Genomic DNA, 27633 nt, shown 5'->3' on the forward strand with positions numbered 1-27633 from the left:
CAGGCCTTCTCCGAAACTCTGGAGCCTGAATAATTAAGGATGACTCCGGGAAGATCCATCTGAGAATCTAGACTATATTCAGCATAGTGCCTTGTCTGTGGGTCTGAGGCCCTAGCTCTGCTTGCCCCTCACTGATCCTCTCTCTGCCATTTGCACCAAGTAACCTTCACTCAGGCTAGCTTCACGGAGTGCCTAAGCACTCCCCATGATCATTCCGCTGCTCGCAAAGGTCCTCGCGTGCACAGCGGTCCTTAAACTGTGCCACTGTACACCAGCGCCAGCATGGAAGGCGCGGGATGATACCTTCCGTGCCGCACAGTGGACAAGGGGAGGGATCCTGAGTTTCTCCAGCCCTCCTCGCCTGGGAGGGGCATGCTCGGACTAAAGGTTTTGGCTGGAAGGGGGTTGTGCCTATCGGCAAGGACTAGTGCCTCACGCCCCCTACCCGAATTCTGGCTTTCGGCCAGCTCTACCAGGCGTCCATACGCCCCAGTCAGAGAGCATCCGAAAGAACCCCTAGGGGCTCTTCTAGACCCGCGGCGGCCCGCGGCGCAGCACACCGGCGCGGGTCCTCTGCCTACCGCGCCCTGGACTAGCCGCGCGCACCGACCCGCGAGCTTCTGCTTACCCCGCTCCCGCCCAGGGAGGGCCACAGCCCCCGGCCGGCGCCCCGGCCTGGGCGCGCGAGGAGCGGGGCGGACCGCACCCTCGCGGGCCCTTGCCCATCGCGCCCCCTGCCCCCTGCCCGGTGTCAGCTGTGTGCGCCAGGCGCCCGCCCAGGAGAGGCCGGCGAGCGCAGCCGGCCGGGGAGCCGCGGAGCCCCACGCCCGCCCGAGCAGGCCCTCGGAATCCGGACGGCGCCTGGGGCTGGGCGCGCGCCGCGGGGCGGGGCCGAGCGCGCGGGCCGGCTGGGCCGGGGGTGTCGGATGTCACCCCCCGCGCACACCTCGGCCGGGGGGCGGGGGGAGCGAACCACTGAGATGCGGAGACCTCCTCGGTCCTAGAGCGGAGCAGGAAGTGTCCCAGGGGAGGGAGCCGGAGGGCTCGGCCTTTCCTTTCGGCGGCGGAGGGGCCTGAGCGGCCGCCAGCGGGACCCGCCGCGGCGGTGAGAGCGGCCGGCCCCGGCAGGGCCCGCGCGGAGCCTCCCGCAGCGCGCGCACGGGGCTGAGGCCGCGCGTCGCCTTCCAGGCGCCTCCCTGGGCTTCCAGTCTAGCGTGGAGCTCTGGATGGTCCACAGGCTGGTCTCGGACGGCCGGGGACCATCAGGCCCATGCACTGAGCCCGCTTCGGCAAGGACACCGGAGACCCGGCGGGAAGGACGGAGCCGCGGCCCGGGGTCCCGGGCTGCAGGTGAGGGGCCCCGAGGTGGCTGTACTGGAGGCGTGTAGCAGCGAAAGCCTCCGCTTCCTCGGCCTAAAAGGCCCTCCTCTTCGCTTTCTGCGGACCCCGTTCGTCCCTCCTCCGAGAACTTGCTTTAAGCAAGCCCCGCCCCCGCGGGAACCCTCCCCCGACTAACGTGGGTTCATTCATCAGGCTTCTGCTCCCGAGCCTCCCGCGCGTCAGGTGCGGGCCACAGAGAGACGGCGTCTCTGAGATGATCCGAGAGGGCAGGGACTGGAGGCTGAGGGTGGGCCCTAGGGTCTCAGCAGAGGGGCTGTCCTGGTAATCAGGGACCCAGCAGGTAGGTGATGTGTGGCCCGAGAGGAGCCAGTAGGGTTCAGACGGGGTTCCTAAGGAAGGAGCGGTGGCTGAATGGAATCCGGTGGTGGGAAGAGCTGTCATGGGTTCCAGCCAAATTCTGTGGTCAAGGGCGCGTCTGTATTTTTACTTTGTAAAGCAAAGAAGACCGGAGACCGGTTTCTCTGGTGCACTCAGTTGATTTGTTACTGTTCTGGACTCGCTTGTCTTTCTGCCTGCCTTGAATGCCCTCAGGTGAGGGTGCTGCCCAGCTGAGAACTTCACCAGATGGGGGTGAAGCCACCATGCCTGAGATCACAGAGACCCAAGGGCACAGGGGGGAGATGTGCATGTTTCAAGGTGTGGATCAGTGACCACTGCCCCTGTGTGTGTGAGCTGGGTTGTGTGCTTAGCAGCCTAGGAGGTGTAGGGAGCACTCGTGTGACAGCCTGTGGAATTGGGTTCCTTGAGGGATTAGGGCCACACTCCGAGAGTCCCCCTCTTTCATCCTGACTGTGGAAGGACCAGGGAGGAAGGGTGTACCATGGACTGAGCAGGGTTTGAAGAGGACTAAGGTAAAGAAAAGGATGGAGGCAGGGTTGAAGGTCAAGATATGTTCAGGTAAATGTTCCACCTCACCTGTCCACTGAGCACAAGGTCTCTCTGGGAAACTGTCTAAGGTTTGTCTTGGAAACGATGTGTGGCTTCCTCTTGTGACATTCCCTTCTTTGCCTGGGTGCCTTCTTATTGTGCTCCCTCCCCCACCTCCCAGTGTAAGCCTCTACCAAGGCCGATTCTGGCTCTTGGGGTCCATCCAGTACCAGCAGTGGTGGTCAGCCCTCCAGTACCACAGAATCTGTTTTCCATCCCTGGATGTGTTTCAAATGCATGTGTTTCCTTGTTTTTCCAGGTCATTTTGTAAAGGTCTCAAGAACAAGGAGAGCAACTTAAGCTCCTAAGCTTCAAGACAGTGACCTGCTTGGCGCACCATCCATCTCAGGTCCTCTCCAGGAGGATCTGGCCACCAAAGGTACCTGGCAGCCTTCATTACATTCCATCCCACGCATGGTCCCTTGGTCTGGGATGGTTGGAAGACCAGTTCCTGTTTAAATGTACCACTTTTCTCAGGTTTCTTGGCTTGTCTGTCATCGTCTGTTTAGGGGAAAAGCACATGTATTGAGACTGATGGGAGATGGTACCTTTCTTTCTGTCCCCATAGGTGAGGACCAGCCATGATGACACTCCTTGGGTTTCTCTGAAGGGCTGATCTTTGTGGGCTTTGTCACACTTTCCTCTCATTACCCCCAGAAACAACCAAAGGAGACCACAGCATTAAAGCCAGTGATTTCTGTTTGGAAATAGGGTCGTCTTCTGCTGCTGACCCCCATCAAATCCCATCATGCCCACAGCCCTGTGCCCCAGAGTCTTGGCTCCAAAGGAGAGTGAGGAGCCCAGGAAAATGAAGAGTCCTCCTGGAGAAAACCCAGGCCCCCAGGGAGAGCTTCCCAGCCCTGAGTCCTCCAGGCGTCTCTTCCGCCGTTTCCGCTACCAGGAGGCTGCAGGCCCGCGGGAAGCCCTGCACCGCCTCTGGGACCTATGCCGGGGCTGGCTACGGCTGGAGAGGCACACCAAAGAGCAGATCCTGGAGCTGCTGGTGCTGGAGCAGTTCCTGGCCATCCTGCCTCGGGAGATCCAGAGCTGGGTGCGGGCACAGGAACCTGAGAGTGGTGAGCAGGCGGTGGCTGCTGTGGAGGCGCTGGAACGCGAGCCGGGGAGACCCTGGCAGTGGGTGAGCAGGGGCACAGGGGAGGGAAAGCTCAGCCCTGTGCTCAAGCTTTTGCTGGGGTCCTGTACCCCTGACCAGGGCTGAAGAGTTCTATCTAAAGTCATGTACTTTGGTTGGCCCAGAATACAGTTTGGTTTTCTAGGAAAGTAAGTTTTGCTCTCTAAAATTCCTAATGTCCTATGCAGTCCTGTCAAAACCCAGGGTAAGCCTTTGCTGGTTAGCTGTGGGGTCTCAGTCAGCAGCACAGGGGGCAGGGTCTTCCCCAACTTCTGCATAGCCCACAAGCCTAACCTAGGCCAGGGTCCTCTCTACCTGGCTCTGAAAAGTTCCCTCTGGAATTGCAGCTCAAGCACTGTGAAGACCCTGTGGTGATTGACGATGGGGATGGCCCTCCGGACCAGGAGCAAGAACGGCGGCCAGTAGAACCCCAGAGTGACCTCACTAAAAGTCATGATAGCCAGCCCATGGCCCCAACTCAGGGCCTGGGGATCCTCAGCAGAATACCAAACCAGCTCAGCGAGGACCCAGGTATGCAGCCCATGGGGCACGGAAGGGATGAGCTGGGATACGCAACCCTGTCCTGTATGCTTGGGTTTTTGTTAAGGTGATGGTTTCTCATGACAGCTGCTTTCTTCTGTCCCTGAGGAGCTGTGAACTATTAATAAGGTCTGTGTCCTTCTATAGAACAACTGAATCAATTTCATAAGGTGTCTTCTAGGCCGTCTCAGAGGGTAGCAATCCTCCAGGTTGAGCTGTCTCATCTCTTTGAACCTGTGCCTATCTGTGGGTTTTGTCATTGCAGACTACCAGGAACTGCCTGTGGCCCGAACTCAGCATGGCCATGGCACCTTTTATGTTGGCATTGGATTGAACCAGGAGTTCTCTACATGAGCTGCATCCCCAGCACTTTTTATTTTTTATTTTGAGACAGGGTCTTGCCAAAGTGCTGAGGTTGGCTTTGAACTTGTGATTCCCCTGCCTGTCTCCTGAGATGCTGGGATTTCAGGACTATATCACAGTGCCCGCCTGACCATGTCTTCTTGGCTCTCATAACCACTATTTCCTTGACAAAGTAGCTCCTGTTCCACAACCCCTTTGTGCTGCCAAAACCCAGGGGTGCTCAGGTTTCTTATACAGATCAGCATTATATATATATATATTTTTTTAAATTAATTTATTTATTTTAATTAGGTATATGTGATAGCAGAATGCACTCTGATTCATTGTACACAACTGTAGGACAACTTTTCATTTCTCTGGTTGTACCTGATGTAGCGTCACACCATATGTGCGGTCATACATGTACCTGGGGTAATGATGTCCATCTCATTCCAACATCTTTCCTGCCCCCATGCTCCCTCCTCTCTTCTCCCTCCCCTTTACCCAATCAAAGTTCTTCTATTTTTCCCATCCCCCTCCCATTGTGGATCAGCATCCATTTATCAGACATTTATCAAAGCATTCAGTCTTTGGTTTTTTGAGATTGGCTTACTTCGCTTATTATGATATTCCCAATTCCATCCATTTTCCTGCAAATGCCATACTTTTATTTCCTTTTAATGCTGAGTAATATTCCATTGTGTATTTGCATGACAGTTTCTTTATCCATTCACCTATTGAAGGGCATTCTAGATTGGTTTCACAGTTTAGCTATTGTGAATCGAGTTGTTATAAACAACATTGATGTGGCTGCATCACTACATTATGCTAATTTTAAGTCCTTTGGGTATAAACCAAGGAGTGGAATAGCTGGGTCAAATGGTGGTTCCATTTAAAGTTTTGTAAGGATTCTCTATACTGCTTTCCAGATTGGTTGCACCATTTTTATTTTTTATTTATTTTTTTGTATCAGGGATTGAACCCATGGGTGCTTAATCACTGAGCCACATCCTCAGCCCCATTAATTTATTTATGTTTATTTTTTAAAATTTAAAAAATATTTTTAGTTGTAGATATATACAATGCCTTTATTTTGTTTATTTATTTTAATGTGGCGCTGAGGATTGAATCCAGTGCCACACATGCCAGGCAAGCATTCTACCACTAAACCACAACCCCAGCCCTCCCTTTATCTTTTATTTTGAAACAAGATCTTGCTAAATTGCTGAGGACCTTGCTAGATTGCTAAGACTAGGTTTGAACTTTCTGTCCTCTGCCTCAGCCCCCAAGTCTCTGAGATTATAGGCGAGCTCCTCCATGCTTGGCAAGAACAGCAGATTTGCATGTATCTTAGCCATGTCCTCCTGTACTTTAAATCCTCTCTGGGTTGTTTATAATGTCTAATGAAATGCAAAGGCTATATGGATTATCGGGACACTGCATGGTCTAGAGAATAATGGCAGAAAACACCCTGACCAGTTCAATAAGATGTGCTTTTGTTGTGCCCTTCCGCCCCCCCCACCACTGCACATTCAGTCCTCAGCTGGTTGTGGGGCTGATTACCAAGGGAGGTGTGGCAGCTTTGAGCTGAAGGATGGCTGGTGTATGGGTTTGTCTGGGTGGACTTGCCACATTGCTCTGTGGTCATAGTGGAAAACCAGGTGTGCAATCGTGTGATGTGTGCAAGTGGCTTTATAATAAGTGGCATTTTAATAAGCTTTTCCAATAAAAACAACCAACATGTCTATTAAATTTCCCACTAAGCCACACCCCCAGCTCCTGATTTCTGTTTTTAAATTGACAGGAACTGCACATATTAAACTCATGGGGTATAAGGTGACACCTTGATACATTGTAAAATAATTAAGCTGATCAACATTTGCATTGCCTCATATACTTACCTCTTTTCCTTGGTCCAAACACTTTGTAACTTCTCTTGTGGCAGCTTTCAGATGTGATACATTGTACTAATTATACACCAGTCTCCTGGAGTTCCTCTGGCTAACTGAAGCCTGTACCCTTTGACCCCTGCAGCCCCACCCCTCCTGCAGCCTCTGATGACCCTTTTATATCCTCTGCTTCTGTGAGTGGGACTGCTTGGGTGACTTTAAACAAGGTCTTGCAGCTCTTTCCAGTGCCTGGCTTATTTCAGTTGGTGTGATGTCCTCCAGTTCATCTATGACACAGCTACAGGAGTTGCTTACATTAAGGGTGAAAAGTATCCCACTGTGTGGGAACCACATTTTCTGTGTCCGTCATGTTAGTGGGTGCTGACCGGGCTGGCGAACCCTGCTGCAGTCCACTTGAGAGCCTTCTCTCTTGATGGCGCCTGCTCCGTTCCCCTCGGCGTGCATAAGAGGGATTGCTGCATGGTTCAGTGGTCATTTTTAAATTTTTGAGGACCCTTGCACTGCCTGCCCCGTGGCCGCTCTGCAGTTCTTCTTCCCCATGCTCACCAGCCCTCAGCTTGCTGGTCTTAAGGAGTGTGGCAGTTTACAGACTTTTAAATACAGTAGTTTATGTGACACCAGGGCTGCACGGCAGTCCTCCTTGCCCACAGCCCTCGCGCATGCGCGCCATAGAGTTCAAGTGATCCCTCGCCTAAGCCTCCGCAGAGCCTATGATGGTATCAGTCCTCTCTGATGCCGTCACTCCAAGGAGCTTTAACCTTTGCTTCCCATATCATAGACGCAGAACTGAGGTCCCTGGACCTCCAGAGGTCGGACAGCTAATCGTTGGTGGTGCTGAGTTCCAGCCCCTGTTGTCATATCAGAAAGCAAAGTCGGTGTGGTGGAAAGTACCTTTCATGCGCATCATCTTGGGACCCTCGTTTTGAAGACAGAGCAAGACTGAGGTTTAGAAAAACACCGTGAAGCGGCGCCCTGTTGGTGTTTCTCTTAGGATTTTCTTTGCTTACCGCAACTGAAGCAGAGGAGTCCCAGGGAGCTCCAGAGGTGGCAGTGCCTGACCTGGCCACATTCAGGACACCCTGCCTGCCCTGTCTCTTTCAGTTCCGCAAGACACCTCCCTTCTTCAGGAGGAGAGCATGGGGGATGCAGAGCAGATGACCACCCTCCAGCTGCCCCCGGTAAGTGATTTCTGCAGGAGTCCTTGAGAATCCTATGTTGCTCTGTCTAAGCCACACTCCAGGGCAGCTTCCCAGGGCCCTAGCCAGCTCACTGCCTGCTACACAGGACATTTAGCCTGAGCCCAGGAAAACCAGAGTGGGCAGGGTTGGGCTTAGAGTGCCCCACTCCTCCCCTGTCCCTGAGGTCCTGAGTGCCATGCTGACTGCCAGGCCACCTGTAGGAAGCATTGGGTAGATGCCATGGAAGGAGGTCTTAGCCCAAGGTCACTGGGCTCCCTGCAGCCTGGTGGTCACAGCTGGGAGGGTATGATGGAGCACCACTGCTGCACTCATGGTGGCCAGGAGGCAGAGAGGGAAGGGGCTGGGGACACGGTCCACCCTTCAAGGCCATACTGGTGACTCACCTGTTCCCACTGCGCCCCACCTGCCAAGGTGTCCACTACCTCCCAATAGCACCACCAGCTGGGGACCTGCCTTCAGCACAGGAGCAGTGGGGACAGTCCAGGAACAAACTAGGATACATGCAAGGTACTGAACACTCACCTCACCCAGGAGCCTCCTGTTGCCCCAGGGCCACTTGCTTTGCCCACCCCCATTCCCACCAGGGTCCTGTGTTCGGGAAGACACTTAGTCTCAGGAGTGTTATGGAAATGGATTCCTATGGTGAGTGACCTTCACTGTGTTCCTGCCCTTACTGAGTGGTCGTCTTCATGCGTGGAAGCCCCAGGGTTCCTTTAGCGTCCACCTGTCCAGGAGCCTCTGGTGTGAAGCCACAACGCACAGTTGTGCATGGCCTGCGTGTGGACTTTGGTGTTCGGCAGTTATTGGGCGTGGTAGTGCACACTGGGTTTTATGAGAAGCCACCACATCCTTCCCAGAGGGCTGCCTACCCACTTCTGTGTCCAGGTAGCCTGGTCCTTTATGCCCTGCCAGCACTTGGTGCTGTCCCTGTTGCTGTCTGAGCCATTCTGAGAGGAAAGGATGGACATTCAGGATGCTAGCTGGCTGTACTGGTGTCACCTCTGTCTGACTTTGCTTATCTCAAGTTATATCCTTTAGTTTCCTATTTTTGAGTTCTCAAAGCTCTTTACATATTCCAGTACTCATCCTCCTTTGGATGTGCATTTTGTGAATGGTCTCTCTACTCTGTGGCTGGTCTTGCATCCCCTTACTGAGGTCAGGGTCTTTAGCAGAGCAAGGTGTGTGTTGTGTGTCTTGTGTCTTGGGGTCTGAACACCCAGGGTGCTCTGCCACCGAGCCATGTCCCTAGCCCTATTCTATTATTTTTTAATTTGTTCTTTTTCATTACACATGACTGGAGAGTGTATTTTGACATACCATATGTACATGGAGTATAACTTCCCATTCTTGTGGTTGTACCTGATGTGGAGTTTCACTGTCGTGCGTTATTATGTGAACATGGGAAAGTAATGTCCGGTTCATTCTACTATCTTTCTCATTCTCATCTCCCCTCTCTTCCCCCATTTTAATTTTTATTAATTTAGAGATGGGGCCTCACTTAGCAGCTTAGGGCCTTGCTAAGTTGCCCAGGCTGACCTCTCACTTGCCATCCTCCTGCCTCAGCCTCCTGAGTCACTGAGATTGCAGGTGTGCACTACCCCGTCTGGCTGGGGATGCAGCACTGTTTTTTTGTTTGTTTGTTTGGTTTTTTTAATATTTATTTTCTAGTTTTCGGCGGACACAACATCTTTATTTGTAAGTGGTGCTGAGGATCGAACCTGGGCCGCTCGCATGCCAGGCAAGCGCGCTACCACTTGAGCCACATCCCCAGCCCCTGCAGCACTGTTTTAACTGTCCCACAAACTGCATTTTGGAGTTCCCATTTCCTTCATTTCTCTCACTTCCCTATGCCTTCCTGTAACTCAAGGACTCTGGGATGTGTTGTTTAATCCCAAGGACGTGGTGACTCTCCTGATATCTTTCTGCTGTGGCTTCTGCTAATTAGTTCACACTTGCTGGATGCTCTTACTTCTTTCACTTCTTTTCAAACTTTCGAGATCCCTACTCCCTCTCTCCAAGAGTTCGGTTCCTTGGCGTACGTTCTGGAGCGTTTGGAAGAATGTTCTGGTCGTGGTGGGTGATGTGCTCTGTCAGTGTGGGCAAACCATTGCTGGATGCCCTGCCTTTTGTAACCTGGCTACTGGGGACCGAACTGGGGCTCTTTACCACTGAACCGCATCCCCAGCCCTTTATATTTTTATTTTTGAGACAGGGTCTTGTGAAGTTCCTGAGGCCAGCCTCAAACTCGTGGTCCTCCTGCCTCAGCCCCCTGAGCCACTGGAGTTAAGGTGTGCACCGCACCTGGCTGGCCCCTCACTCTTGACAGAGAAGTGGGGTTCCAGGTGTGCAGGCTGGGGCCCTGTGGCTTCTCAGTCAGGCTCTCCTCGAGTGTCATATCAGCTCTTGTTGGCACATGGACACCGTGCTTTCTGGGACTGGCCCAGTTATTACAATATGACGTCCCTCTTTCCCTGGTAATCTTTTTTTAGTCTGAAGCCTACCCTATCTGGTGTTTATGAAGCTTTTCTTCTTTTAATAAATGATCCCACAATGTAATTTTTCTATCCTTTTCCCATGAATCTGCTGTTTCTTGCTCTATCCTTGAATTTAAAGTGTTTTTTTTTTCTTTTTTTTTTTTTTTTGACATCGTGCTGTGGAATCATGTTTTTTTTTTTTAATCCACTCTGTCAGCTGCTCTCTTTTGGGGGACCTTTTTATTTTATTTCTTTGGCTTCTTTTGGTTTGTGCTGCTGGGGATCCAACCCCGGACCTCATGCACCTAAGCAAGCGCTCCAGGGGCAGAGCCTACTCCAGCCCGCTTGCTGTATCTTCATCCACATGTTGAGACTTTGTTACATTATTATTTCCAGACTTGTTTTTGTTCTGCTCTCCCTCTCCTGCCTTCCTGTGGGCTGTTGGGCCCTCTCGTGGACCTCTTCTGACATCTTGGCGTGTGGTCTAGTGTGTCTGCAGCTCCCTCGCAGCATGCTGGAGCCTGCTGGTCCTTGTTCACAAGCTTGACAGAAGCATGAGGCTTCCCTCCCTTCGCGTCCTCTACTGCCCCTCGGCCAACAGGGCTGTCCGAGATGTGCCCTCTGTGCTCAGGCGAGCACTGCAGAGAGGGCCTGCCTCCATACAGCAAATGTTCTCCACAGATGGGAGGAAGAAACCTGTGGTGTCTGCTCACGGTTTCGTGGACACTCTTCCTTGCTGTGTCCCATGGTCTACTCCTACATTGTTTCCTTAATGGTTTCTTTAGGGCAGATCTGCAGGTGACCAGCTTACCTACTGCTTCTTCATCTGGGAATGTCCTAATTTCCCCTTCATGCCTGAAGGACATTTTCATCAGATGCAGGATTCATAGTTGAACTAGGCGAGACCTGTAACCCCAGCAATTCCCAGGCTGAGGCAGGAAGATGGCCAAGTTCAAGGTCAGCCTCAGCAACTTAGTGAAGCCCTATTTCAAATAAAAAGTAAAAAGGGCTGAGGATGTGGCTCAGTGGTAGTGCGCCCCTGTGTTTAGACCTCAGCACTATGGGTATGCACTTGGGTGTCTTGCTGTGTCTTTTTTTTTTTTAAAGAGAGAGTGAGAGAGGAGAGAGAGAGAGAGAATTTTTAATATTTATTTTTTAGTTCTCGGCGGACATAACATCTTTGTTGGTATGTGGTGCTAAGGATCGAACCCGGGCCGCATGCATGCCAGACAAGCGCTCTGCCGCTTGAGCCACATCCCCAGCCCCTCTTGCTGTGTCTTGATTCGCGTGTCGACTCTCTCTCGCGTGCGCGCGCGCACACACACACACACACACACACACACACACACACACAGATTCGTCATTGGCAGTTTCTTGGCACTGGGAAGCTCTGCCACCTCCCTCTGGCCTGCGTGGCCTCTTATGAGAAGGTGGCTTCTATTGAGGGGCTCTGCCTTGGGCAGGGCCCCCCTGCTCTGTGGTCACTCGGAAGCCTCGTGTCTTGTCCTGTGCATCTCTTCAGGTCGGCCGGTTAGGGTTTGCTCAGCTTTTTGGCATCTGTAGGTTTATGGCTCTGTCCCAAGTCCTCTGAAAGCCTCGTGTGGCAACCTTCTCCAGGTGCTTTCCAGTCCCACCATCTCCTGATGGAAGGCCTCTCAGCTCCCAGTGTCTGCCTGTCTGTCCTCAGGTTGGCTGCTGTGCTCCCCAGCAGTCCTACAGGGGGCCTCCGCCTCAATTCCCTCTGGGAAGTGCCATTTTGCCCCCATTCCGCACATATCCCAACTCCAATGTCTGCAGATATTCCGGCACCTCTGTCATCTCAGGGTGGCTCCTGCCAGTTCTTTTCTCATTGAGAGCTTGGTTCTTGAAGTGGAGAGGGATTTTCTGTTGACACCTCTACACATGTCTCAGGAGACTCTGGGTCCCATTCACACCATCAATAAGCCATCTGGTTTGTTTTTGTGACATCATGGAAGGGGAGGGTGCCCCATGTGCTAATGCCATTGAGGGACAGTTGGTTCTTGTTGGGCTCTGCAGTGCTAAAGTGGCAGTGCAGCTTGATGCTAGACTGGGCTAGGGACTGTTAACAACCTACAGGGATGGACGTCCCATTCCCTGCTGGGCCTCAGGGCCACCAGGCAGGGCCCTGATGGAGTGTGTGTCTGACTCTTTCTGCTGTGTGGGTGCAGGTGAGGGGAGGCCACTGTGTTATTCTGGGTTGTGTAGCTGGAATGTTCTGGTTATTGTCTGTCTTGATAAGCTGCCCCTCCTGGCCCTATGGCTGAGAAAGTGGGCTTTCTCCGAGCTTTTAAAATTAATTTATGTTGTCTGTGCTCAGTGCTGTTTCTTTTCTTCTTTTTCTTTTCTCTTCTTTTCTTTCTCAGCGCTTTTTATTTTTTGTTTTTTATTTAGAGACAGGGTCTGGCTAAGTGGCTTAGGCTGGGTTTATACTTGCAATTCTCCTGCCTCAGACTCCCAAGTTACTGGGATTGCAAATGTGCACCTCCATGCCCTTTGGTTGACTTATTTACGTGAACCAATGAAACCAGGGTTTGAGCTGGAGCCAGGTTCACCACTTCTGCTTGAGGGTGCTCTGTGCAAGCTGCAGGCCTCTGCAGCAAGAAGGCCCATTTTAAATGTTGTTAGCAGCTAATCACAGCAGGGGAGGCCTGCTGGCATCAGCTCAAAGCCAGTTCCTTCTCCATGGCCACTCTGTTTCAGCTCTCAGTGTTGTGTGAAGAATAGAGACAGCACTCCCACAGGGTGAGAGGGGTCCTAGTATCTGCTTGCCACCTGATGTTTTAGTCTGGGGTTTATATAGCACTTGGGTCAGTGCTGTTGGTCCAGACTCATGCTGATCCTGGTTTGGAAAAGCACCAACACTGTTGGTGAACTTTTGAGCCTGAACTGCCACTTGTTTTCTCCTGTTGGTCAGGAAACCAGAGGTTGAAGTGGAGCAGGGGACTCTGGCTGTGGTGCTCTGTGGAGCGGGCCCCTGCCCTGGGACAAGCCATGTGCCAAGTGCAACAGGTTGGCATGCTCTGGCTCCCCGCCGTCCTGGCTTGCCACCTTTGGGTCCACACCGGTGTGGGGGTTCTGTGCAGCTACAGCCTATGCTCCAGCCCACCCGGGCTGCCATTTCACTGCTCAGAGAGGGCTGCACCAAATTTGTTTCTGGACTTTTTCTTCTTTTCTTCATCAGTCAATTTTTTTTAAAATATTTTTTTTAGTTGTAGATGGACACAATACCTTTATTTGTTTTTATTTTTATGTGGTGCCAGGGATCGAACTCAGGGCCTCACACATGCTAGGCAAGCATTCTACACTGAGCCACAACCCTGGCCCCCATTAGTCTATTTTTGTTTCAAAATTACATTTCCGATTTTGGAGCTTTTATCAAAATTATTACCAATTACCATGTTAATTTTTTTCTTTTTTCTTTTTCTGGTGTTGGGAATTGAATAGGGGCCTCTCACACACTAAGCCTGGGCTTTACCACTGAGCTGCATCCCAATCCCACACTAATCTCTTAAACACTTGCTGGCAATTATTCTGTGTCACTAGTAGTACCGATTACTTATGTGACTGTGAAATGATTGAAATACATTTAAATATTTTTTGAATTTTAAAATTAAAATAGTTTTATCCTTTCTGTTGCAATAGTGAAATATAGCCACAAAATTATAAGCCAGTTTGAAAAAAAAGGGAGACAAAAGCAACCCATTAGAAAATAGAAGCTTAATAGGAGGTGTGGTTGAGATATGGAGCACCTGTGGAACTCAGGATAGGTCCTGGGTCCACCACAACTCCACAGGAAAAGAAGAAGAGAAAAATAGAAATGTACACCAAGAAGGTAAACAGGCATCACAAAAAGATGAAACTGAAACATGATTGGCCAACAAACATGGGATGGTGGCCCAGGTGGCAGTAGGCAGTGGCAGGTGGCAGTGTGCTCAGAACAGGGTGGGAGAACAGGGCAAGGGCAGACTTTTGAAGCATGATCTGCTGTTACTTTTTGGTTTCTCCCTCATACGTGTTTTCTTCCACAAAATTCCTATTTTGAAATATTTTCCAATAAATTGTATGAAGCACTTTATTTTTATGGTTTGGGGAAATTTGTAGATTACAACAGTAAGGTGTCTTTTAGTCCAGTTAGGACCACAAGAGGGCAGAGACCGAGTACACCCAGTAAGTTCCTGACAGGCTCCTACTTTTCCAGAGGTTTCTTGGGGTCAGTCCAGGCTTTTGTCAAGGTACAGCATTTAGAGATTAGAACAGTTGAAAGAAGGCAGAGTGGAACTGTTCTGCCAACGTGCTGTCTTCTGAACAGGAACTGTCTGATAACCAACTAAAAAGATCACCAAACAGGCACCTCCTGCTTCCTCCTTCTTCCTCTTCTTCCTCCTTAGAGATGCGCCCGAGGAGAGGGCTTCTAATATTTTCTTAATGGGTTTCTGCGTCATCAGAGGCACTGATGCATACACAGTTACGTAGGGAAGGCGTGTTAATCGCCATATGTAAGTGAGTGATTCAGTTACTAAGGCAGCTTTGGGTCAGGAGTCCCCAGTTCCTGAACGGGGACTGGCAGTGTCCTTGGCAATGCTGCCAAGGTGGTGGAAAGAGTTCTTACCCAGCACCATGGTAAAGGGCTATCCCTGAGGAGGAGAGCCCTCCTCCTTCCCTGGTGACCATGGAATATTGCAGCCCAACAGTCCCTATCCAAAATGCGTTGTTTGGGTCCAGAGGAAAGTTTGAAGGAACTCACCAGTGTTGGGTGGGAGACTCAGTCAGAATCAGACAGAGGCAGGTGTGAGTAGGTTCCCGGGGCTGGCCATTCCTGAGCCACCCTTCAGTGCATCGATGGCCCACGGTGCTGCTTGCTCCTCTGCAGACAGGAACAAGCTGAGACCACAGTCCCAGGCTGCCTTTCATGTCTTTGTGGTCAGTCCCCTTGACTTGATCTGCACAGGGGACAGTTGAAGAAGTACCTGTCTGCATATTGTTCTCTGCAGTGCTGGGGATGGAACCCAGGGCTTTTCACATGGTAAGCAGACACTGTGCCACTGAGCATCCCAGCCTAGGTAGGGTACCAGAAGGGGCCTTTCCAGAGGCTGGGGATGGAACCCAGGGCCTTGTGCATGAAGGCAAGCACTCTACCAACTGAGCTATCCCAGCCAATGACGGGAATTCTTAAGGGAGATGTCTCCTCGGGTACCAGTCCCCAGGCTGGATCCCAAGGTGGAAGTTGGCTCTCCTTACTGCTGCTGCAGAGAGTGGGTTTTATTACAGTGAGTTCTGTGTAACAACCTTAGGAAGCTTAGAGGACATGTAAGAACTGCCCCCTCAGCAGCTGGAGTCAATTGGACCACAAGGGAAAGATATAGGCCTTTCTGTCATGGCTCCAAAAGGGGAAGCCTGGCCTTCTCAAGCGGAGGGTTCTGAGGTCAAGAGCACTGTAGGCGAGGCCTTTGCCTGAGGAATTCCAAGATCTTGTCAGTTTAGCCGAGTTGGAGTGGCTCTGTTCGGAGGAGGTCTGCACCCTGGGAACACAAATAGCACACACCTGAGGGGCCCCGGGAAGCTCCCCACCCTCCAGCCCGCGCACCCCGTGCCCCAGAATGAAGGCCTTGCTGAGGCCTTGGCATCCGGCCCCAGACCTGTTAGACCACTTCCACTGCTTGTGGTGTCGCGCCCCAGCGGCCTGATGGACTAGGGCACCAGCCACCCCCTGAGCCACCCCTGCTCTCCTGTGGTTTCAGAACCGGGTTTCTCCATTCAAGGACATGATTTTATGCTTCTCAGAAGAGGACTGGTCCCTTCTCGACCCCGCCCAGACGGGCTTCTACGGAGAGTTCATCATTGGGGAGGACTACGGGGTCTCCATGCCTGCGAGTAAGGCTTAACCCCTCCCCACCGAGGCCAGGCAACCTGAGGTCTCTCTCCCTAAGGCCAGCCTCCTCCCAGAGGATCAGGCGGCAGGTCTGCATCAGAGCACCCTGTTCACCCTCCAGCCTCACGGGGTCACCTGTGCAGCGACTCCACAGACTGTTGTCTGATGGCTGCTCTGCCGTCTTGCCCCTGCTGCTCAGGCTCTCCTGGCTTTCCCTCCCACAGAGCCCTACAGGACGTGATCTCAGTGTTCGGCTCTCCGGCCATTCTCACCCTGTCGTCTCCTCCAACCTCCTTCACCTCAGAGCCATGCCCTAGCCACAAGCCCGCCTTGGCTGCATGCCCCCTGCTGCCCTGCTTGCTCTGGCCTTTGCATGTGTGCACCCTGCACATCCCTGACTGCTCTCCCAACGGCCTCCCTCCACTTCCTCCCTCTGGGCCTGAAGGGGAGTCCCCTGTGCAGCCTGCCCTGGTTGTCTGCAGGAGCAGATGGCTGATGCAGGCCTATCCTGCCCTCTTTTGAGCAGACGACCCAGCAGCCCAGCCAGATCTGCTCCAGGGAGAGGAGAATGGGCCCCGGGTTCCAGAGCTGCAGGACCTCCAGGGGAAAGAGGAGCCACAGATCTCCTACTTAGGTGAGTGACCATTCCAGAAGTAGGTGGAAGGCCAGAGCTGGGCCTTTCCCAGCTCTGATCGGCTGCAGCCCAAGCCCTGCCCAGCCTGTAAGTATCTCCTGGTTTTGCTGATAATTTCAGGCCTTTGTGGAGGGTCAGGTGTCCATAGCAGGCCAGGTTGGCAGGGAGTTCTCTGGATAGGACCTTCTGGACACTTGCCTGTCCCATCCTGCTACTGCCCTCCTCCTGCAGGGGTGTGAGGGCACCCAGGGGGAGGGAGAGGCTGGAGTTCTGCACATGCTGGGTTTGCCTCCTCTGCCTTCACACTGTGAAGCCAGACTTGCACAGAATCCGCAGCGTCCCCTGGCCTCTTTCCCTCTTGGGACCTAGCACTGGCACTGAGCCAGTGTGGATGTGTGCACCAGGAACAAGTACGCCCCATCCCACCCCGGCATGGTGGGGTCTGCAGGTCTGCGGCAAACCCAGCACAGGACATGGAAGTGACCTAAGTCACTTGTCTCTGACCACAGAAATGAGCAAGCAGGACCAGGATCCACACTGGTTCCGTCCAGCTTCAGAACCAGGTTTTGGTGTCACCCCTTGCCTTGTGGCTATAGGGGCTGGCCCAGGAGGGCCGTAGCCTATGTCTGCTCAGGTGCCTCCTCCAGGGGGTACAGTGCCTGGTGAATCTCCTTTTCCTTTTCTTCTCTGGAAAGACTTTCCCAGCCTGCAGCCATTCCCCATGGAAGAAAGAAGGAAGTGGGAGGAGCTGCAGGTGCCCGAGCTCCAGACCTGCCAGCAGATGGTGCTCACCCAGAGCACCTGCCCAGGTGAGGGAGCACATGGGCACATGCTACTGCACTGGTGTGTGTACACGTGGTGCACATGTATGAGGTGTGTTAGGAGATGTGTGTGCACACATGGAACATACACATGTGAGATGTGTTTGAATGCAGCTGTGCACACGTGGGCATATATGTTAGGTGTGTTAAGAGATGTGTGTGCACACATGGGGCATATAAGTGTGAGGTGTGTTAGAATGCGGGTGTGCACATGTGGGGCATATGCACGTGAGGTATGTTAGAATGCAGGTGTGCACATTTGGGGCATATGCATGTGAGATATGTTAGAATGCGTGTGTGCACATGTGAGGCATATATGTGAGGTGTGTTCAGAGAAGTGTGTGCACACATGGGGCATATATGTGTGAGGTGTGTTAGGAGATGTTTGTGCACACATGGGGCATAAACGAGTGAGGTGTATTAGGAGATGTGTGTGCACAGTGGGGCATGTGAGGTGTGTTAGAAGGTGTGTGTACACAGGTATATGCATGTGAGCTTTATTAGAAGGTGTGTGTGCACACGTGGGGCATATGCGTGTGAGGTGTGTTAGAAGATGTGTGCACACATGGGTCATATACATGTGAGGTGTGTTAGAAGGTGTGTGCACACGTGGGGCATATGTGTGTGAGGTTTGTTAGAAGATGTGTATGCACACATGGGGCATATGCGTGCGAGGTGTTAGGTGTGTGCACGTGGGGGCATATGCATGTGAGGTGTGTTAGAAGGTGTGTGCACACGTGGGGCATATATGTGTGAGGTTTGTTAGAAGATGTGTGTGCACATGTGGGGCATATGCGTGTGAGGTGTGTTAGAAGATGTGTGCACACATGGGGCATATATGCATATGAGGTGTGTTAGGAGATGTGTGTGCACACATGAGGCATATGCATGCGAAGTGTTAGAAGGTGTGTGTACATGTGGGCATATGCATGGGAGGTGTGCTAGAAGGTGTGTGTGCACACGTGGGGCATATGCATGTCAGGTGTTAGAAGGTGTGTGCACAAGTGGGGCATATGCATATGAACTGTGTTAATAGGTGTGTGTGCGCATACATGGGGCATATGTGTGTGAGCTGTGTTCGGAGATGTGTGTGCACACGTGAAGCATATATGTGAGGTATGTTAGAAGGTGTATGTGCACACATGGGGCATATGCATGTGAGGTGTTATGTATGTGCACACGTGGGGCATATGCGTGTGAGGTTTGTTAGAAGATGTGTATGCACACGTGGATCATATGAGTGTGAGCTGTGTGTGCATGCGTGCATTGGCAGGGCTATGGAACTAAACTCTCACAGTCTCATTCTGTCAGCCTCTGGCCCTAGTTCCGTTTGCTCAGGTCTCTCCCGCTGACCACTGACTCTAGGCCTTCCTATGGCCTTCCCTGGGTGGTTGAGGCAGGTTGCCAGTGGAGCACTGCTGGTGGGTGTGGAATGGTCTTCCTCCCTGAGTGCGGGACAGTTCCATCATCAAGGGGCAGGTGTGTTAATGGTGTGATTAGCACTCAGCTCTGTGCAGGGCATGTGACCATTGTGCTGGGTTCACTGTCACGTGCACAAAGGGGATTTTACAGCAGGTGGGACTGGAAGGGTGAGCCCTCCCCACCTCAGGAAACAAGGAGAGTGGTTTCTCCTTGTTTCCTGAGGGGCCTGCCTCTGCATGGGTGAGTGCTGCCCAGGGCAGTGTGTGCCTGATCCTGACCCCTCCTGCTTTCCCTGACCACAGTCCATCTTGTCCTTGGGGTGCTGGTGGGAGGTGGACAGGCTTCCTTGACCCTTCTTGGCTTCCCCTGGCCACAGCCCTTCTCGTGGTCCTTGGGGTGTTGATGGGAGGTAGACGGGCTTCCTTGACCCTTCCTGGCTTCCTCTGACCACAGCCCTTCTCATGGTCCTTGGGTGCTGGTGGGAGGTGGACAGGCGTCTTTGAACAGGAGTCTGTGCTGCTCTTCCTGAGGATGCTCTGATGCAGACACTAGGTGACACTAGGTGTGGCTCTCCTGTGGTGACACTAGGTGTGGCTTTCTTGGAGAAGGAGAGGAAAGTTTCAGAGCAGGTCCTGTTTTCATTTGGGTGGATCCTGCCAACTCTCCTTCCAGCATGACTTTTCCTGCCACCCCACACCCCTGACACTGGTGAGGTCTGCCCCTCTGGTCTGGGACCACATGGGATTCTCTACTACTCACTGTGCCACTGAATGGTCACCTTCCTGTCACCAAAGCAGAATATTTTATTTTTGTACAGTACTGGAAGTTAACCCAGGGGTGCTCTACCTCTGAGCTATATCCTCAGTCCGTTTTATTTTTTATTTTTGGACAAGGGTCTCCCTAAGTTACTAAGGCTGACCTGGAACTTATGACTCTCAGCCCCCAGAGTCACCGGGATCATAGATATGTGCCAGGTGCCCAGCACTCTCTCTTCTCTTTTGCATTTTCTGTGAGTTGCCTGCCTGGTACTCAGTGGTGTGTTGTGTTTTGCACTTTTCCACTCATTCATGTTTGTTTTGCTCTCTTGGTATGATTCCTGTGGCTAATGGCACAGTACCTTAGCCTGGGCAAGTGTTTTGTTTTGTTTTTTGGGGGGAGTGGTTTCCAGGGATTGAATTCAGGGCACTGGACCACTGAGTCACCTGCACACCAGCCAGCACACACACATGCACATACATGCCCACACAGCCCCCCCACACACATACCACTCAGCACACACACACCACCCAGAACACACACCACATACATGCCCACGCAGCCCCCATACACACCACCCAGCACACACACATGCACACACATTACCCAGCACACACACCACATACATCCCACATAGCCACACACACACACACACACCACCCAGTACACACATAAACACACACACTACCCTATGCACACACACACACACACACATTTGCCCACAGCCACACATATACAGCCACCCAGCACATACACACACCACATACATGCTCACACAGTCACACACATATACACACACCACCCAGCACACACAGCCACACACACACATATCACCCAGCACACACAGTCACACACACAGCCATGCATACCAGATTCATGCCCACACAGCCACACACAAACATACACACACCAAACAGCATACACATAGACACACACACACACCAACCAGCACACATACACACACACCTAACACACACATACACACACACTACCCGGCACACACATAGACACACCCAGCAAACACAGAGCCATATACATGTATGTGTGTGCACACACATACACACCCCTCTGGTGTCGTGTAAGCTCCCGTCACAGTCTCCTGTCACCTGCCTTCCCTGTTCGAGGGGCTTTCTGACTTGCATTGGTGGGTCACTCTGAGGTCATTTCCGCTGGTTTTAGGCAATGTCCTCCTATATGCATGATATTAATCTGCCAGGACTTCCTTAACCAAGTCTCACTGACTGCCTGATTTCAAACTGATTTTCTCCAAATTCTGGAGTTGGGAAGTGCGTGACCAAGGTATAGGCTGGGGCTTGGCTTGGTTTCCCACTCTTGGCCTCTCCCTGGCCTGTGGATGCCAGGCTGTCCATGTCTTCTCTTCTGTTTCAAGGGCACCAGTCACACCGGTCAGGCTACCAGAACACTTCCTTTTAGCTTAAGCACCTCCTGGCAGACTGTCTCCCAACACAGTCACATCTGAGCTAGCAGGGTCAAGGTTTTGACACCAGGAGTGTGAGGGTGCACGGTCAGCCCCCGCCACCTGCCACAGCCCCTCCTAGCTGTGCCCCTCGTACATGCAGCATACAGCCACCCCAACCCAGGCACTGTGCAGGCTGTGTCATGAGTCATGAGAGCCCAGGAGTTCTAAACCAGTTGGGCTAATTCTCAACACACAACATACATTTTCCCTGTGACAACACCAGTCTTAACCCACAGCATCGACCCCACCTTCGAAGTCTCGTCTGTACGCACACCTAAATCAGGCATGGAGGGGATGGTAAAATTCATCCTAAGGCAGAATTCCTTATCAGCTATGGGGCTGCAACCAGGCACGTGGTATACCTCCAGAGCTTTGTGGAGGACAGGCATGGGATGCACATCCTCCTCCCAGGAGGGGAAGGGAGAAAGGGTGATGGGTCCTAGGATCCAAGGGAGTCCAACCTAGCAAATTCCAGTAGATTTCTCTTTTTTATTTTAGACGGGGTCTCAACATGTTGCCCAGGCTGATCTTGAATCCTGGGCTCAAGAGACTCTCCTGCCTCAATCTTCTGAGTAGCTGGGACTACAGGCATGTGCCACCATGCCCAGACAAATTCCCGTGGATTTCCAGGCTGGATGACAGTCTCTGGTTTAGTACTTTGTCCTTCATGCCCTGGACCAAGGCCTGGTTCAGGAAAAGGGGAGGCTGACCCAAGTCTGGCCCATGCCCTTGGGGCCCTTGGTGGCAGTACCTCCAATGTGGTCATGGTCCTCTTCCTTCTTGTCAACGACACTCCGAAGAGCATGATAGTGTCCTGGCCTGGTGTGTGCAGCCCCGAGGCCTGACTGCTCCTTCCTCTCCATCACATAGTCCAAGCCGGCAGTGTTTGTGCTCCTGTGAAATTCTCAAAAACCTGTTGGCTTCCTGTGCAGTTCATGGGGTCCAGGCAGCAGAGAAGAGGAGCCGGAAGAGGTCCCTGAATGGCTGGGACCATTACATAGCCTTACCCTGGGATGGCACTGCCAGGCTCAGGTCCCACTTCAGCCCTCTCCCTTAGACAGGTCCCCTTAGTTGACATGTATAACAGGGCAAGTGAAGTGTGCTGCATGGTGTCCAAGAGCAAACCAGGCTGTGGGGGTGGGGGTGGGGGAGTCTGCAGTTCCCGTAGCTCTCCAGTTCCCAGTATGTGGCAACTCCAGCTATGGCATAAAGGGTCCTGTGTCATGTCTGGGCAGAATGTCCTTGTGTCTGGTTACGGGACATGGTGTGTTGGCCAGGCTTGGCACAGATCAGTGCCCCTTCTCAGAACAGAAGTCTCTGTGGCTAGGGAAAAGTGGGTTGAAGGTGAGGGTTAGGGGAGCATGGCAGGGAAGAGGGAGAGAGGGGAAAGATAGGCAGAATGCTTCTTTTCCTTCTCAGGCTTCACAATGGACCCAGGGTGAGGTCAGGGTCTGGGGTTTATGGACTCCCCTGAAACTTCCTGGGTAAGGCTCAGGGGGACTGGGGTGTAGCCTGGGTAGTGCCACTGACCCCACCTGGGTTTCCTGTAGCAGGAGGCGATCCACCCACTGGCCTGGATGAGGAGGTGACCATCGAGATCGTCCTGTCCAGCTCAGGGGAGGAGGACACACAGCACGGCCCGTACTGCACAGAGGAGGCACAGAGCTCCCCAGAGAAGCCGCGCAGCCTCTCCACCTCCCGCCACGACAGCAACGAGGTGGGGGGCCAGGTGCAGACCTCCAGGAAGTCCTATGTGTGCCCAAACTGCGGGAAGATCTTCCGCTGGAGGGTCAACTTCATCCGGCATCTGAGGAGCCGCAGGGAGCAAGAGAAGCCGCATGAGTGCTCGGTGTGCGGGGAGCTTTTCAGTGACAGCGAGGACCTGGATGGGCACCTGGAGGCCCATGAGGCCCAGAAGCCCTACCGCTGCGGCGCCTGCGGGAAGAGTTTCCGGCTTAACTCACACCTCCTCTCGCACCGGCGGATACACCTGCAGCCAGACACTCTGCCACGCACACAGGAGGAGCCAGGCTCGCCTGAGGCCCAGGGCGGGGACACACACGCCCTGCTGCAGAAGAGCAAGGCCAAGCTGGGCGAGCAGTGCCGGGACTGTGGGAAGCTGTTCCAGCGGCACGACCAGCTGGTGCGGCACCGCAGTGACATCCACCTGAAGCACGAGGGCCAGTCCTTCCAGTGCCGCTACTGCGTCAAGAGCTTCCGGCAGAACTGCGACCTCCTCCGCCATGAGCGGCTGCACATGAAGCGGCGCTCCAAGCAGGCCCTGAACTCCTACTGAGCCCGGGTGCCTCCCGCCCCCTTGGTACTAAGCCCTGCCCCGGCACCGCCCACAGAGACCCTCCTCCTGTCCCCTGCTCTCAGGTAGTGTCCACTTCTCCAGGTGCCTCGGTGGCCCCCTCCTCCCCAGATAACGAGCCCCTCTTCTGTTTCTGCTGTGCAACTCGCCCTTGGCATCTGCCTTAGGCACCCTCACGGGGATGCTCTCCAGGTCCTCAGGAAGATTGGGCTGCCCCCACCTCGGTGACCCCTTGATGGCACATCCCTTCCTCTCCTGCCAGAGCACAGAAAGTGTCCAGGGTGGTTACACGTCCCATCCCATAGTGAGATGCTGGGCAGATGGATGATGGGCCAGGAGGAAGGCCTAGTCAGGGCCCAACACAGATCAGTGCCATGTCATCCAAGTCAGCCCAGGTTCCTTAACATCTCAGGAGCCCCCAGAGAGCCTGAACTCTTCAGGAACCGTGTTGGGGCCTGGAGTCTTGGTGGGGCCCAGGTCCATCATGCTTTCCCTCTGCCCTGGAGGGGTTGGGGGTGGAGAGGGGGTCTCAGCAAAGCACATATTTTAAACCACGTTGCACCCCCACCCCAACGTCTTGTCTTTGTACCCTGAAGGTCTTTGGTAAATATTCTTGGGATGGAAACTGAGATGTCATCATTTAAAAGGCACTTATATTTCTCCCCGACCCTGGCTAAGAATATGGGGAGCTCAGTTCCCAAGGAGGGATTGTTCTGCCTGATTGAGCCCAACCCCAGGACAGCCTCACATGAAGTGGGTGGACTTCTTCATGTGCATTCACTTCACTACCAGTGGTATTGGTTTCCTAGGACTGCAGTAACAAAGTAGCAAATCCCCAAGCTTCTAGCCAGGGGAGGTACTCCATCAGTGCAGGAGCTGCGATTGCAGGGTCCAGGCATCAGCAGGGTTGGTCCTTCCTGAGGACTGGAGCCAGGGTCTGCTAGCAGATGATTGTTCTTGGCTTGTAGGAGTAGCAGTCTATCACTGCCTTCTTTGTGTGGTGCTCCCCACGTGTGTCTGCCTCCTGTGTCTGAGGACACCAGTCGTTGGGTTACCCATCCTATCTACCCCACTGTAATCTCATCTGCCTCTGCAGAGACCATTTCCAAATAGTCACATTCTAAGATAATGGGGGAAAGACTCCAACATGGGGATTTTGCGGGGACGCAGTTTACCCCCAAACTGCAGATAATCTTGTGGTGCTGCTGTCTTTCCCGATGCAGAGGAGCTTGTCCTTCCACTAGGCAGGCCAACCAGCTGTGCACTCCCAGGCGGCTGTCCTTTGTGAGGAAGAGTCTTAAAGTTCAATATCTGGGATTCTCAATTGTTGGTGACTGGCTGTTGGTAGTGCAAAGTTGAACAATCCAAAGCTTGGTCTCACTGTTCTGTAAGACAGGTTGTGCGGGCGGGCGAGGTGGGGAAGAGCCTTGATTCAGTGCAGCTGCAGCCAGCCTCAGGGCCACACCAGGCTGGGTTTGTCAGAGCTCCTCTTGGGACTCGGTTGACCCCCAGCCGGGTGCTTCTGGTGCCTGGTGCCCCTTGCTGCTCACATCAAGACACTTCCACCCTAAACCCAATAAGGGTGATAATTTTACAACCAGATTTCTATTCTTGGGTAGATGCACCCATGTTAACCTGGAATAGTAAATGCAATAAAACATCTGGTCATACCTTAAATCAGAAATAAACTATTGAGGGTCCTAGTTTCTAAATAGTTTGTCTTTTGTATTGACCTGCCTCACATCTTTAAGGCCGAGGGTCAGGAGTATGCGGACAGAAGCAGGCTGTCTTTGTGCATGTTTCTCCCCATCTGTGTTCCCGCAGGAGGTTTCATCAGGCCCCATTGCCTCAGGAAGGGCCTCCCCACCTTCAGACTGTGTCGAAAAGGGGAGCAATGCTCAGCTTACTGGTGTGCTCCAATACAGAATCAGATCACTAGTAAGGCTGTGGAGCTGGACCATGAGGAGGCTCTGCATCCCCACAGGTGTTGTCAGAGACCCCTATTGCTCATCCACAGCCCAGCAAGGCAGTTCAGTCACTGTAGGGTCACACTCTCTGAGGATTCAGAAACCTTCCTGGGTGAAGGAGTGCCAGTCCCAGCTTGAGTCCTGGCAGGAGACACAAGTGGAGCCACCTGCTCTGAGGACGTGTCCACCAGTCCTCCAAGCCAACAGGCCCTGCTCTGTGGGTAGGGGCAGGGGGACTTGGGCCAGGTGCATCTTTGTCACTTTTTTGGCTCCTGGTACTTGTGGCCTCTGAGAGCAGCTAGTCCACTTGGTGCCTTCCATCCCTCCCCATCTCTTCATGGGGGCTGAGCCCACAGGTGAGCTCCTCCACCTTGCTATAGTTGAGACCCCACATCTGAGATGCACATTCTTGCCATGTTCCTGCAGTTGCTTGGCATAACGGACTCAGATGCACAGGTGCATAATAAAGACTCGCTGACTTAGTGTTTGTGTTAGACTTTCATTACAGAATACATGTGCAGTGCAGCCAGAGCGGTGGGTGTCAGGTGTCCTGTTAGGCTTTCAGGCCTTAGCTGATTATGGTCACCTGATCTGGCCCCTCCAGTGGTTAGATCTGGTCCTGTCCGGGTGAAGAGGTGGTTACCGTCCTGGCTCCTACACATTGATTCTCTGCCCTTTCCCATTGTGCTTCCTGCCCAGTTGGGAAGAACAAGTGGGGGGAGGATCCCATTTCAGGCCTACGGCATCCTGACCCAGGTAGATGCCTGACTCTGGGATCCCACAGGTCAGGTCAGCTGTTCACCCCAAAACTAAATGAAAAGTCATGATGAAAAGCAGGAAAGGCACATTGACCAGTGCAGCTGCACCAGGAAGATGAGGAAACCCTGTCCTTAACCCTGTCTTCAGGGGCTGGCAAGGACACGCAGAGGAGGACGAGGGCTGGGATTTTGCATGACTCCAAAGCAGGTGATGTTGGTCAGGTGTGCTTTGTCCATTATCTCAGGATTGGTCAGTGGAGCCTTGTCCTAGAGCTAAGAACTGGCTGACCTTGGGAGAGGCAATCTCTCCCCAGCCTTAAAGATTTTTTAAGATGCCAAAATGTACAGAAAAATTGGGGAGAAATTAACAATATACCTGCCCTGAAATGCTACTAGTCAGAGAAAGCACACCTAAGGCTAAGGGTAGCGCTCCATGGTAGAGTAGGTCTTACATGCTGATGTCAGGTTTTCAGCACAACACCTAAAAAGTTGGGGGCATGCCTGTAATCCCATGAGTCAGGAGGCTGAGGCAGAAGAATGCAAGTTCAAGGCCAGCCTGGGCAACTTAGTGAGACCCTTGCCATTGTCTCACAATTAAAAAAAAAAAAAATTAAGAAGACTAGAGATGTATGTAGTTCAGAGGTATAAGTCCCTAGGTTCAATTCCCAGTACCAAAAAAGAGGATGGTGCTGTGTTCAGGGAGAATGAGAGGAAAGCCACATCTAATAGTAGCTAGGGCAAATCCTCCCCTCTGGAATCCAGCTGGAACCCTTTGCAATTGAGGAAGATGGGACCTGCCCACCAATAGAAGCATTTTTAAGTCTCCTCTCTGGTGTTTTTATGGGCCTCAGAAAAGCATCTAGAATGGATCACAGCAGCACTGAGCCTGAGCAGTGTAATCAACACCCACCTAGCCAGCTGCAGGTTATCAGCTTGGAGACCAGACACGTGTTTCTTTTTGGCCACCAAGACTTGTACAGAATGGCTGAACTGATGTCAAGATGACAGTCTGTGTGTATATGATCTAAACTATCTGAAACCTTTTCCTTTTTTTTTTTTTTCTTTTGCATGGTTTCATTAGTCTCATGGAGGACACTGCCTTTGACCAGTGGACCAGACCCCAGCTCTGGGTGTTCAGATGTCTATCTAGTGTCAGGCCGGGGCCCGGCATGCCTCACCTCTGGGCCAGGTGCTTTCTACACACCTGTTCAGATGGGAGTTCACGATCTTGGAGGCAGAAGTAGTGGCTGGGGGAAACCCAGGGCTAGGCAAGTGCTCTACCACTGAATTATGTCTCCAGTTGCATGTTCTGAGATGTTTTCTATCAATTTTCTCTAACAATCTGTGCCCAGGAACCAAAAGTCCAACCAGATATGCAATTTACAGAAGCAAAACCTGGTGGTTCAGTAAAGACGACCCAGAGAGGAACAGCAGAGTTCTAACAGCCTCAGGCTGGACTTCGGTCCCTGTGGAGATATTCATTTAGCTGCCATTGGTGACAGCAGAGGATGCTGGCTAACAAGTGCCCTTGGTCCTTCTTGGGAGGAAGTGTGAGGAAGGTGCAGTCTTGGGCATGCAGGGTCGGGAAGATGCAAACAGACAGATCCCATGCACTGCTGTGGACACTTTCTCTGCCACTGACCACCAAGCGCTTGGGCCGCACCAT

At 52.6% G+C, this 27633-nt stretch overlaps 1 protein-coding gene across 5 annotated transcripts; it reads left to right on the forward strand.

Annotated features, from left to right (window-relative positions):
• The first annotated feature begins 910 nt into the window (after positions 1 to 910).
• Znf496 (zinc finger protein 496) lies at positions 911 to 24954 on the forward strand. Of its 5 annotated transcripts, none has more exons than XM_040272654.2 (9): positions 911 to 1350; positions 2588 to 2707; positions 3040 to 3466; positions 3808 to 3991; positions 7354 to 7430; positions 15685 to 15817; positions 16339 to 16449; positions 17145 to 17258; positions 22482 to 24954. In XM_040272654.2, exons 3-9 carry the CDS (start codon positions 3077 to 3079, stop codon positions 23222 to 23224), a joined length of 1752 nt encoding a protein of 583 aa, XP_040128588.2. In that variant the 5' UTR covers positions 911 to 1350; positions 2588 to 2707; positions 3040 to 3076; the 3' UTR covers positions 23225 to 24954. The 5 variants fall into 5 exon arrangements, with proteins under 5 accessions (XP_040128588.2, XP_040128587.2, XP_040128589.2 ...); XM_040272653.2 differs by having other exon boundaries at positions 912 to 1350; positions 22479 to 24954; XM_040272655.2 differs by having other exon boundaries at positions 912 to 1350; positions 3087 to 3466; positions 22479 to 24954.
• Positions 24955 to 27633: the final 2679 nt, after the last annotated feature.

This window comes from Ictidomys tridecemlineatus, chromosome 1, assembly GCF_052094955.1.
Source record: "Ictidomys tridecemlineatus isolate mIctTri1 chromosome 1, mIctTri1.hap1, whole genome shotgun sequence".
Classification (NCBI taxonomy): Eukaryota; Metazoa; Chordata; class Mammalia; order Rodentia; family Sciuridae; genus Ictidomys; species Ictidomys tridecemlineatus.

Excerpts from the sequence above, each read along its gene's own strand:
- Znf496 (XM_040272653.2), top strand. The coding sequence starts at position 3,077 with ATGCCCACAGCCCTGTGCCCCAGAGTCTTGGCTCCAAAGGAGAGTGAG. Across the intron at positions 7,431-15,684 it reads CCACCCTCCAGCTGCCCCCG|AACCGGGTTTCTCCATTCAA; the intron begins GTAAGTGATTTC and ends CTGTGGTTTCAG. Across the intron at positions 16,450-17,144 it reads GCCACAGATCTCCTACTTAG|ACTTTCCCAGCCTGCAGCCA; the intron begins GTGAGTGACCAT and ends TTCTCTGGAAAG.